Source organism: Phyllostomus discolor, chromosome 10, assembly GCF_004126475.2.
Source record: "Phyllostomus discolor isolate MPI-MPIP mPhyDis1 chromosome 10, mPhyDis1.pri.v3, whole genome shotgun sequence".
Lineage (NCBI taxonomy): Eukaryota > Metazoa > Chordata > Mammalia > Chiroptera > Phyllostomidae > Phyllostomus > Phyllostomus discolor.
In genome coordinates, this window is record NC_040912.2 from 6,355,607 (window position 1) to 6,367,769 (window position 12,163).

Consider the following 12,163-nt stretch of genomic DNA (forward strand, 5'->3'; position numbering starts at 1 on the left):
AGCGGGGGCTCAGGCTACCCTTTGAGAGCCTGGCGCGGAACAAGGTCTCCTTTCACTCGACCCTCCTTTGCTAGCTAATACGAGGCTGTTTCGCCGGGCCCAGCACCCCATGGGGCGAATGTTCGGGCCAAGAATGGTCTTCATTCTTCCCGTGCGCTTTGAAAGGCTGCAGAAGGACACAGGACATTGTCAGCCCGTTTTCGGCTGCAGACAGCTGACGCGAACCTTGGAACATTCCGTGGAGCGGTCCCAAATCATGGGAACCAGATTTGCTTGAAAAGCATCCACGTTTTCACCAGAGATGCTCCGATGAACCATCTCGGCCTTATTTGCAAAGAATGGCATTTTTTGTAACTCCCATTACTAGTGCCACACAAAAAAATGCTGCTACCTGGCTGGCGTAGCTCAGTGGATTGAGCGCAGGCTGTGAAGCAAAGCATCGCAGGTTCGATTCCCAGTCAGGGCACATGCCTGGGTTGCAGGCCACGGCCCCCAGCAACCACACATTGATGTTTCTCTCTCTTTCTCCCTCCCTTCCCTCTCTAAAAATAAATAAAATCTTTAAAAAACAAAACAAAACAAATGCTGCTTTTCCCTCCTGTTACCGCACTTCCACGGTGTGCCCTTTCATTGAAGCATAGTTCGTTCAGTCACTCCAGCGGGCTCGCTCTGCATGCAGAGCAGCAGGCACCGCGCACACTGGCCAGAAAGAAGCCGTCGCCTGGAACTGGGGAGACACCGCTCCCGGTCCCTGCTCACACAGCAGTCAGAGGTAGCTGCCTGAGCCCAGAGGCCTTCGTGCCTGCGGTCAGAAGTAACCCTCACTGCAGACCAGCAAGGGAGGCAAGGCCCTGTTCCACAGCTGGAGGAACAAAGGCTGGGAAGGGAAGAGGCATGTGCGCAGGTCACGCAGAGCCGGGATTCGAACCCAGGTGGCTCGTGTTTTCTAGCTCGCACACACACGTGGCTGTACGACACGACTGAGGCACGCAGGCCCCGGTGTCAGCAGGCCTGGCTTGAACAGCAGCTCCGCCAGCCTCCACCCGCCTGTGGGCGGGGTCCCTGAACACCCCCAAACCTGTTTCCACCCGAAAAAGGGGTAATCCGGTCTCCACTGAGGGTTCAGTGGAGATAACACAGAGATACTGTCTCCCTTACTGTCTGACACAGAGTCAGTGATCAATACGTGGACAGTTATCAGTACAGAAGGAGCAGGGAAATGAAACACAGAATTTTGTTTACCTTTGCAAGCTTTTTGTGAGAAAGGATTTCAGCCCTGGCTGGAATAGCTCAGTGGATTGAGCTCGGGCTGCAAACCAGTGTCGCAGGTTCGATTCCCAGCCAGGGTACATGCCTGGGTTGCAGGCCATAACACCCAGCAACCACACATTGATGTTTCTCTCATCCCTCCCTCCCTCCCTGCCCTCTCTAAAAATAAATAAAATCTTAAAAAAAAAAAAGGATTTCAATTCACTTGTGTGGCAGACGATAGTTTGTCTTTTCACATCAGAGAGGACACCGAGCAGTCTTCACCCGGGTGTCCTGGGGATTTTCCAAGCTACTAACAAATCTACACGCTACTTCCGTCAACGGCTTCCACAGTGCCATGTGCTAGACAGTGCCCTGGGGCTTGAGGACAGGCTGAACTCTCTCCCACTCCCGTTGCTCTGGCTGCGTCCCCAGGCCACCTTACCCTTCGCTCTTTTTTTCTCTCCTACTATGCCCTCACCTCCACAGCCTTCGGGCACTTTCTCCAAGAAGATGTGAAAGGCATGGGAGGTATGGAGAGTCAGAACCTGGAGGTGGTAACGTGTGCTGAGCTCATGGCTCTGAGAGGCAGGAGTCTCGTTCCTTGGCTTCAAGATTACAAACTGAGCCACACAGAAATAAGGCACATGTCCAATCCATTGTCAGCGCAGGGTACTTGTGAACTTGACAATGAAACAGTTACACCTCATTCCAGTAGGTGGCAGTAAAACTCTACCACGCGGTGCCCAACTTGCTCAGAAGGGACACTGAGTGGTTAAGGAGCTACTTCACTCCCTAATGCTTCTCACAAAGGGGGCGAGGCACTGCCTGTTTGCTGGCCTCCCCTTACGCTTCCCTGAATGTCACAGGTCCTGTGGACAACCGTAATCAGTTCTCGGAAACTCACAGGCCCGTGGCAGACGTGGCCCTCGATATGCGTGAAAAGCCTGACGTTCATAAAAAGCCACAGTGAGGTCGCACGGCCCCCGTATTAGGTTCAAGGGAAACCTTAGGCGTGGCAATGGATGACGATTCGGGACCGTTTTCACGGGGGTGGCAGAATCCAGGTGACTCATCACAAGATCCAGACCGAGGGCCTGTTTCTAGAAGCAGCAGCACTTGGCCGGTTAGGCAGGGGGCCTACACGTCTCTGTTTTGCATTCTCCAAATGAAGTCCGTTGCTCACAACTCCCCAAACCCAGCCTTTTCATTAGAGATTAACCCGATCTCTCTCAACACAAGAATGAAAACGAACGAATGAAACCCCCTATATATTTACTGTAGTTATTCCTGAGTATCTGACTCTGGCCTTGGGATAACAGCCGATTTAGTTCTAAAAAGACTTCAGCACTATTATGCTGTCCAATGGCAAAAAACACATTTTAGGTAACTAAACATTTTCTAAGACAAGTTTTAACTACTGATGGCCATCAAGCAAGGATGAATGTTGACCGCAGTGTCCCTAAATCGTGTTTCACTGCCCCATAAAAGCTGCTTTAAAAAGAGTACCCTGGGGAACTTACATGTGCAGTCAGGATTCTATACTGTGAATAATCTTCCTAAAATATATTTTACACTTTAGATCTACCTGTCTTTTAAAGGTAACAGTATCTTTCAAGCATACTATTTAAATCCTTCTGTGTCTGAAGTAAACAAAAGTATTAACGAATCAGAATTATCAGTCACTTCCTCCTACTGCTTGGATCCTTAATTTTAAGTAACTGACATGGCGAAACTTTTTAAGATAATGAACTGGAATAAATTCATTATACTTAATGAAAGATTCTGTTAGGCATTATGTTAAAACCTTCTAATCTGATGTTGGTGGAAAGAAACTACACCACCCTCTTTCCAGATAAAACATTTGTTTCCAGAGACTAAAGCTCACCTAGTGAACGCGCTGGGGTTTGCTCTCAGAGAAGGAACATGAACGAGGGGGTAACGGGCAGAGGGGCACTGAATCGTGGAAGAAAACCCACACGTACACCTAAGTGAAACAAACGTACGGAAAAGAAGAGTTGCAATCATAGAGTTGAAAAGTTTCTTCCCAAAATATTCTAGTCTTGCATAGCAACTGCAGAATATTTAAGACCCACACTCTATTACATCACAACATTGTTTATTATGTGAATTTTTTACAATACAAACAAAAAAATACAGAGATGCAATATATGAATACAGCTAAAAGCAGAATGATGACTTTTTTTTTCTTTTTAAGAGGCCATGATTCCCATTTCTAGTAAAATAAAGAGACTGCACATAGATAGAAATAGGTTGGTCGTTAGCTCCACAATTTTGCCTAGAAATGATCTATAAATGCATTTTCCCCCTGCTACTTACCATAAAGTGTAAAAAGGGAATTAAAGGACAGTTTCCTTTAGATGCTATACTCTATTTTAGCAGGGCCAATATATGGAAAATACCTAAATTAAATGTTATTACAAAAATGAAGCAGTAATGAGATTCTGGCTAAAGAGGGCACTAAATGAGAATAATATATATTTAAAGAATCCAAAACAACAAACAAACAAACAAACAAACAAAAAAGGCTGTTATAAAAAAGCTCTAGGTGCATGGTAAGCATATACGTTCTTTTTTCCATGTGTATTTTTAAACAATGGAAGTGTCAAAAATAGGGTCAGCTGTGTTAGACTAAATTACAGTATTGTATACGCTGCACTGGATGGACCTTTGTATTATAATTATCAGAGAGAAGCATAGTTTGTATCATATTATGGCAATTTATCCTCGGCGAAAACCTTTCAGAGTCCTTTTATTTTGGAATATCTTGTAAACAGTCAAACCACCAGAACATGATTGTACAATAGTAAAATGTTTTCTTGCATTAAACTGAAGACATCTGTTTAATAATAATAAAAAAGAAAATGTAGGAAAGGTACTTAGAGCTGTTAGTTTCTAAGTACACAACACCTCAGACAATTCAAGGCATCTTAATCTCCATCAAGAACAAAAAAACAATAATTATTTTTGTCATGCTGTTAAATCCATCATTAAGGATAAAACTGGTGCAAATTGGTCAAACGGATCCAACAAACACTGGTGTCCAAGCTGGCGTATTGGCAACTAACACGCAACTGGTGGTCGACGGAGGGCTTAGAAGATCTTCCCTTTCTTCTTGTTCTTTTCCAAGGTTCTACAGGATTAAAGAAAAATAACCAAAATGACTGACTATGTCATAAACATGACAAACAACACATGGGAGCAATAGCTAGCCCAGCTACAACCGTGTTAAATTCTCACACACGACTTTTTCATTTGAAAAACTGAAAGACTTAGAAGTGAACAATGAGGACAGTGCTAGTCCCTGACAGTATTGCCTTAGACAATCAAATATTTGACATAATTCCAGGATAAATATAGTAAACATCTGCCAAAACCCCTTTTCTATCTGACAAAACCCCAGTTTCAAGATATGAGAACAATTCTCAAATAAAACAGTGTGAATTAAAAAAAAAATCATCTAACATCTAACAGGGTATCCTTTTCTCCTACTGCCATTTCCACTCTGAAATGCATTTGCTTTTACAATTGTATTTTCCTCTTCTTTGGGGAAAAAGTTCATGGAACAAATGTCTAGTCTTAAAAACGTTTAGCAGTGAAAAGTAAATTATAGAATTCTTACAGCAATTCAACTTTTCAGTTTTAAATGGGACTAATGAGGGAATAAAACCCCCAAGGTACAGATATTACTCAGTTTTTAATAAATAAAAAGCAGGCAACCTATTAACTATATTAGGAATTAGAAATCCAAATATTTTATCTTAAGAATTTTACCCTAAATAAATAACTCCACACGAGTAAAACGTACCTCTAAATTCACGAAAGGTCTCTTTAGCAGCGTTCTCTCCACGCTCACCCCAAATGGAACACGACCGTGTGTCCAACATTTGGAGGGAGGAGGTGGGAAACCGATTATGGTGAGTTTAACTGGGAGAATGTTATGAAGCAACAAGTAAATTATAGTGAAGTGTTAAGTGATGGAAAATGTTTGTAGTGAAAAAAATTACTACCATATCAGACAGATCACATTTATTTACATACATTAAAATATTTATTCATAAAAAAAATTTCACTCATGAAGTAATCGTGCTTTGGATGCACGACAGTGGGTGATGTCTTTTAAAATGTTATTCTAAAAAATAAATAGGAAAATAATTCTTCAGCCCTGGCTGGTGCGGCTCACTGGACTGAGTGCTGGCTTGGCAACCAGAGAGGTGCCAGTTAGATCCCCGGTCAGGGCACACGCCTGGGTTGCGGGCCAGGTGCCCAGTGGGGGGTCGTGAGGGGCAACCACACACTGATGTTTCTCTCCCTCTCTTCCCTTCTCTAAAAATAAATAAATGAAATCTTAAAAAAACAGAGTGTTCCCTCTTTAAAAAAAGAAAAGGAAAGAACTCTCTAAAACACTCGCACGGACATTCCGTGGGAACCTCGGTGTCAGATACCTTGAAGAGTTCTGTTGCTCTAAAATGCGCTGCTGGGCTTCCCAGTTCGCTTTCTCATCTTCGAACTGACGACGCTTCTCCTCTAGTTCTTTGTGCTGTGCTTCCAAATTCTTCTTCATCTGCTCATGGCGCCGCTGGAGCTAAACCACAGCATGATATGTAAAAAAAAAAAAAAAACAAACCAGCTAACTCAGGAGCACAAGTACAGATTATTCATCCCAGTTTTTGTTAGAAGTGTGAGCGCCGAGTTTCTGTGCTGTAAATTCAGGGCACCGCCTGGAGCACACTGAGGTTCCTCTTCCTGTACGACTGCCACCCCCAGAAAAGGCCATCGACCCCAGAGTACCATCCTGAGCAACAGGGAACAAGGGTAACAAGCTTATACAGTCGTATACACTGTGTAACAGACCTATCCAGTCTCACTTTCTGTTACTCACACACATGTAGGAAGCCTGGCAGGGAAGACACAAATGCTCCCTCCCACTGTATTAATGAGCAAACAGTTTAGAGTTTAAGTCACTTGGCATGATCATCAGCCAGAAAGTGGCAGGAAACCAGGATTGGAACCTGTCTCCTAATTCCAAGTTCAGAAAGCTGACACAGCAGAAAGAAAGCACACAGATAAAGACCTGAGAGTTCCGAGATCACGGTAAGGTCCCCTGACGGCTTTGGAATACGGTTCTCAAATACCAGTCTTCATACAAATCACCTGCAGCGCTTGTTAGCAACACAGAATCCTGGACCTCCCCTAACTGAGTCAGGGTCTCTGGATGCCTAGAAATCTGTATTCGCAACAAGCCTCAGTGACTTTAATGCAGGTGGTTCTTCCTACCTTGAGAATTAAAGCAGGGATGCAGGCTGAGAGGTGGGACACACTCAAGCAAAGTAACTGCAGGAACAAAGAGCTTATCTAAAGGTTCATCATTTCATTTAGGTACCAGTCAACCTACTTCTGAAGAAAATAGTCATGCAAAAAAAAAAAAATCAGATTAAATCTAACTATACCAAATACCTAAGAACTATCCAAAATCTTCAGATGTGCAGCAATTAAGTTCTATTAAAGATCATATTAACATTGATGAGTTAACATCATGAATTTGGATTCTAATATAATTTTACATATAATTTGTTTTCTTAATTATTTGTGAACCCAAAAAGTAACTTCATATTCATTCCAACTGCAAATATTTCATTCAATTCCTACAAAACAAAAACTATCTAAGATAAATTTAAGCAAATCTCAACTAACATCTTCCTGGTGACAACAAACAAGTTACTAACAGAAATATCGTAAAACAGGGAAAGAGAAAAATGCCAACAGTTACTTAAAAGACAAACGGGAGGGAATCAGACACACACAACTCAGAAAGTGGCTGCCGGGAAGAGGAGAGATGGACAACGACGATGCCGTGTTTTAAGCTGGGCAGCAGGCTCCTAGGCACGCATCATTCTCTTCCTTTCCTCTCCAGTTCTGTCACATGTAAGCATCTTTTCTGTTAACTACAGGTATGTAAAAAGTACAGGTCACAATCCCTCACTCTCAAAATAACCCGCTGGGTGGGAAGGGTATGTTTCGAAGTTCAGAATTTTTCAGATTTTAGAAAGACGGTGCTACTCACAAAGGTGTGCATACTATATTTATAAAACACCTCTTGGGCTTTCTAAGGCAGCACCTACGATCCAACAAATTACTACTTTTTGCAGTAAAATATATAACTATTCACATCAAGTAAAATAAAACTATTAGTTCTATGTTTGGTTTTGCAGTGTTCCGAGCTTTTCGGGATCTGAAGTCGGGGGCTTGTCTAGTGATGAAGCGCAGACAGAGTTAAGCAGGTTCGAATGATGGCTCACAGCTCTGCAGCCCTGACCAAGTGCAGTTGCCCCCCCCCCCCCCAACGTGGGGAAGGGGTGCAGAGACACCTCCCGCCAGGGCTGCGGGGCGGGCAGGTGCCACGGCGCATGGGGAGCGCCCGGTGCAGTGCCTCGTGCACTGAGCAGCTGGTCATTAGCTGTGCTCCAAGTATTTCTAGCATAAGAGAACTTGAGAAAAACTATCAAACAAGGCTAAACAGGTTTCTTCACCTATACATCTGCATACGTATATGGTTGATAGCACTGGGGGAAACCTGGTCCAGATCTCTCTACAGGCAAGTCCTTTCAATACTAAGAAAGATCTCATCCATCAAAAGAGCATGTTTCTGAAAGCTCACTTTCGCCATTCACAGCAGTCGTAACAACTCTTGGAGGTTCTTTGGCTCCACTTCCATGACTATTTGTTTATAACACTTGCTCTTGGGAGCGGGTCCTAAAATATTTCTCTATCAAAAACAAATTAAACTACTTTTAGATTTTCATTGGAAAATCGAAGTATGGAGATAACAGATTCATGATTCCTATTTTTATTTCCTTTCTAATTTATTAATTAGTGAAGGAATAGAGACTCATTTAGATTTAATAACAGGCTGATAAAAAAAAAAACACTAAACTTAGTCTCCAAAATTTTATCTCAGTAACAGCTGGCAGGAAGCTAGTCCTGCAGCACTTGGCAGTCTCAAGCCAGAAGGAATTATTCCATGTCCCTGAGGAATTAAGTGTAAGACAAATATAACAATAGTGAAAGTTTTTTTAATTAAGAGATTACATGAAAAGCTCAGTAACATAAGAAAATTCTAATGTGAAACAATATTTCCTCAAATTTATTGAGTACTTTACTCACTCCACGCATTCTGTCTACTCAATGGATTGGATTAAGAGTACTTTTGGATTGTGTGAGGTTTAAATAAAGTCAAAATTATGGTTTAAAAAAAAAGAGTACTTTTGGTTGTGGATTAAATCAAGGTTTTCAGTATTTTTTATGCAGTAATCACAAAAGCAAAGAGATAATCTGTAGGGACACACAGAATAGATCTGACTCTCCTTAAACATTGCATATTAATTATCCCATACACTTAAAAATAATTTTGACACAACGATAACAAACCCCCGCTAAGAGAACTTCACGCTGAAACCACTGCTCTGTTCTGTGTTTACCCGCAGCTTCCCTAGACGAGCATCACGCTCCTTTCCCTTCTCCCCGTGGCCCGTGACTGACCCAGGCGCATTCAACCGAGACAGGCTCGCCTTCTCACGCACGTGCAAGTAAGTCTGGTTATCATTATCCTAACGCTGCTTTTTATTCTTACGTCCACTCAAAACTCTGATCTTTACTTTTCTTATTTTGAGTATATAGAATGACTTAAAATTTCATTTTTCATAACTTGCTCATTATGACTAATAATTCATCATAAGTATTCTATTATTCTTTCTACCAAGTATACTCTTGCCCACTTACATAGTGCTCTCTCTATATATTATCATAAATACAGCGCTTGGTTTCCTTTCTCCATTTCATTACATTAGGGTGTTATATTCGATTCGGAAAACATTTACAGAAAGGCTACACCATCTATGAATTTCATCGACAACATTATCCCGACAAGGACCACTGTGTCCGCAAGAAGTGGAAACATCAGGCTGGTCACCTCAGCTTCAGAGTCCTTCAGTTTCTGAACTTTTTCTTTGACCTTCATCTCAAACACCTGCTCCATCTCCATCTCCATCTTCTTCATCTTAGCGACGTGCTCCCTCCTTTCTTCTTCCATTTGCGCCAGAGGGCTCCTGTTACGAACATGAAGAATCATCACTACATGGCCAGAAGTTAACACAAAACTCTGATGAAAACAAATGAGATACTGTATGCCATTACTAACATCCCCACTGTTTCTTATAAATAAGTTTTAAAATAAATTTTCACTTTTCTGATACTACCATAATAAAAACAGATCTGATGTTTCATATATAAATGTGTTAAACATTCTTTAGAAATTTTAAAATTTATAAATATCTATAATCTAGAACTTCCAAATATTTCCTATCTAAACTTGAGTCTCTAGTAAATAAATATGAAAATAGATCTAAACAACAAAGGCAACCATCAGTGGGGCATTTCTCTAAACCCAGTGCTTATCCAGTCTCAGGATGACCCATTAAATAAAGTGTGGAAGGAAAATGGAAACATTCCAAAACACATTCACAAAATGGAAAACCAGAAGAAAATTGTTTTGTTTTGTATTTTCTTTAAACAAAACTTTAATGTGAAAAAAGGAACTGAGTTAATAAAATATATGCAGAATCTTTCTAGTTCTATGAATCTCCAAGTGTTATAATCTCTTCTTCTAAGACAACTACTGACATTACGATTATACTGTTAATTCACAGTAACTCAAATTTATTTTGGTAACTGAAATGATATGCTGGAAATGACTACCAACCAATACCTGGAATGTTCTTCATTTAAATATACAGAATATTTCTAGTTGACTTCAGTAACTTCCATGCTCTTGAAAATTTATTCCACTTAACTCAAATATTTCACTTAATTTTTAAAGGTGTTCACAGTGATAAAACACACACACACACACACACACACAGAGGATCAAAAGCAAATAAATATCTTGATAATTTTTTTGATATGCCAGAAAATAGATACAAGCACAGTTAAACAAACGTAGTTCAGTATTCCACTATTCCACCGACACTGAAAGTCCACTGGCTCAAATCCCTGTACAATTTTGTTCAAAATTTTCAAGTTGAAAAATAATACAGGAGCTTTGTGTTAAAGCTAGTACATTTATAGACCCGAGAGAATGCCAGAGTGTGGGTAACCTGCTACAGGTTACCTCTGACAACCAGTCAGCACTGGGACGACTCCGCAGGCAGCCTCTTGTCTGGCTCTGCCCATAAAACGTGGTTAGCTGGCCTCCTCAAACACAGGCTTTGACCACTGAATTTCACATTTTAAATTGGTGAATTTTATCTCAATGAAGTGATTAAAAAATTAAATCACAGCTGAAAAACAAAATCAGGTCTTAAATATCACCCATAACTTCGGGGCTAGAAGTTATTCTTCCAAGAGTTACTTCAGTTTCTGCAGTTTTAAGAGAAATCAACTTCCAGATCCTCACCTTTCATCCAGTCTTGCTTAATGGGACGGGCCTGAAATTTCCAAGTTACAGATAGTCCATTTCTCACTGTACAAGAGAAAGGCTTTCTCTTACCCATCCCTTACCTAAGGTACATTGTCCCAGGTGTACCTGGGGGTGTGAACCCTCAGGTGACCCTCAATGATTAATAAAACACTATAATGTAAAGTCTCCCTCAATGAGGAATAAGACACTATAACGTAAACCCACAGATTACATCTCCCAGTATTAAACATGTTTCTATTAACGATAAAGCGTAGTGCTGGGTGTTAGAAATGTGGTGCCTGGGTCCACGTCTTGATGCTCTGCATTCAAATACACAGTAGAAGGCAGCAACTGGTAACTGGCAATTTGTTTCAGGACTTAGCAAACCTCTTCCACCCAGAGCTCCCTAGCACCGTTATCGAAGGATGTGCTGCTCCGGAGGGAGGGGTCCCATGAAGGTCATACAAACAGAACACCCACAAGAAGCCTAAACTCACGTTTGCTTACTTCACATATTTATTAGCCATTTCTTTCAGTTATTCACGGATGGGTCTTTAGCTATAGAGAAAAGCACCTTACATCAGCGAAAGCACCGTAAGTTGCTGGTAGTGACTTTTTTTTAAGTCAACTGGAATGTTTTCTAAAATTGCTGATTTTTAAGACAATGTAAGATATAGCCTATGGATAAAAGTTCCAATGGACTTCTTTCAGATTTAGTATATATTACGCAATAAAGTAATAAAAACCTAATTTAACATAGCAGATCAATACCTATTATGACAGTCATTCCCCCGATGGTTCAATCTTTAAAAGTATTTGTTTTTCTACTTACTATTAGCATAAAATAATATACTAACTCCTAAGGCAATTTGCTTTTTAGCAGTACAACCATTTTCACAGGCATAGTTTGGACATGATTCATCTCATTAAGAGATACATTTCCAACAGAATTCTACTTTTTATGTTTTCACCTGGGTTACAGTTTAACTCAAGTGATCTACACTAGAATTCTGTATATGCAGAAGAATTTTTAGTAATGCTAAGTTTTATTACTTTCTCTGAATTACACCTCACTTGCAACCAACAGAAATACCCCAGCACTACATTAAAAGTTTTATTTTTGAAATATGAGAACAAATAATTTCTTATTTCTAAGTAGTGAACAAATGTTTGAAAGAAAAATAAACCTTAAGTGCCGGTATTTAATGAAAAATATATACCGATAGTACATTTCCCTTTAACATATAAAATTATCAGATTTATTTGTGTTTTTCTTAAAAGTTAAAAAGTCCTGCCATGGCTGGTATGGCTCAGTAGATGGAGTGTGGGCCTGTGAACCAAAGGGTCACCGGTTCAATTCCCAGTCAGGGCATATGCCTGGGTTGCAGACAAGGTCCCCAGTGAGGAGTGCGAGAGGCAACCACACAGTGATGTTTCTCT

The 12,163-nt window shown here is 40.8% G+C and overlaps 1 protein-coding gene across 6 annotated transcripts in view; it reads right to left on the bottom strand.

Annotated features, from left to right (window-relative positions):
- Positions 1–3,350: 3,350 nt before the first annotated feature.
- The window catches only part of SEPTIN7 (septin 7), a 71,459-nt gene continuing 62,646 nt past the window's right edge, over positions 3,351–12,163 (bottom strand). For all 6 annotated transcript variants that reach the window (XM_028525337.2, XM_028525338.2, XM_036010415.1 and 3 more), the window contains 3 exons: positions 9,239–9,374; positions 5,715–5,854; positions 3,351–4,402 (listed from right to left, as the gene is read on the bottom strand). In XM_028525337.2, the coding sequence (XP_028381138.1) occupies positions 4,363–4,402; positions 5,715–5,854; positions 9,239–9,374 (316 nt within the window). In that variant the 3' untranslated portion in view covers positions 3,351–4,362. The remainder of the gene's footprint in view (positions 4,403–5,714; positions 5,855–9,238; positions 9,375–12,163) is intronic.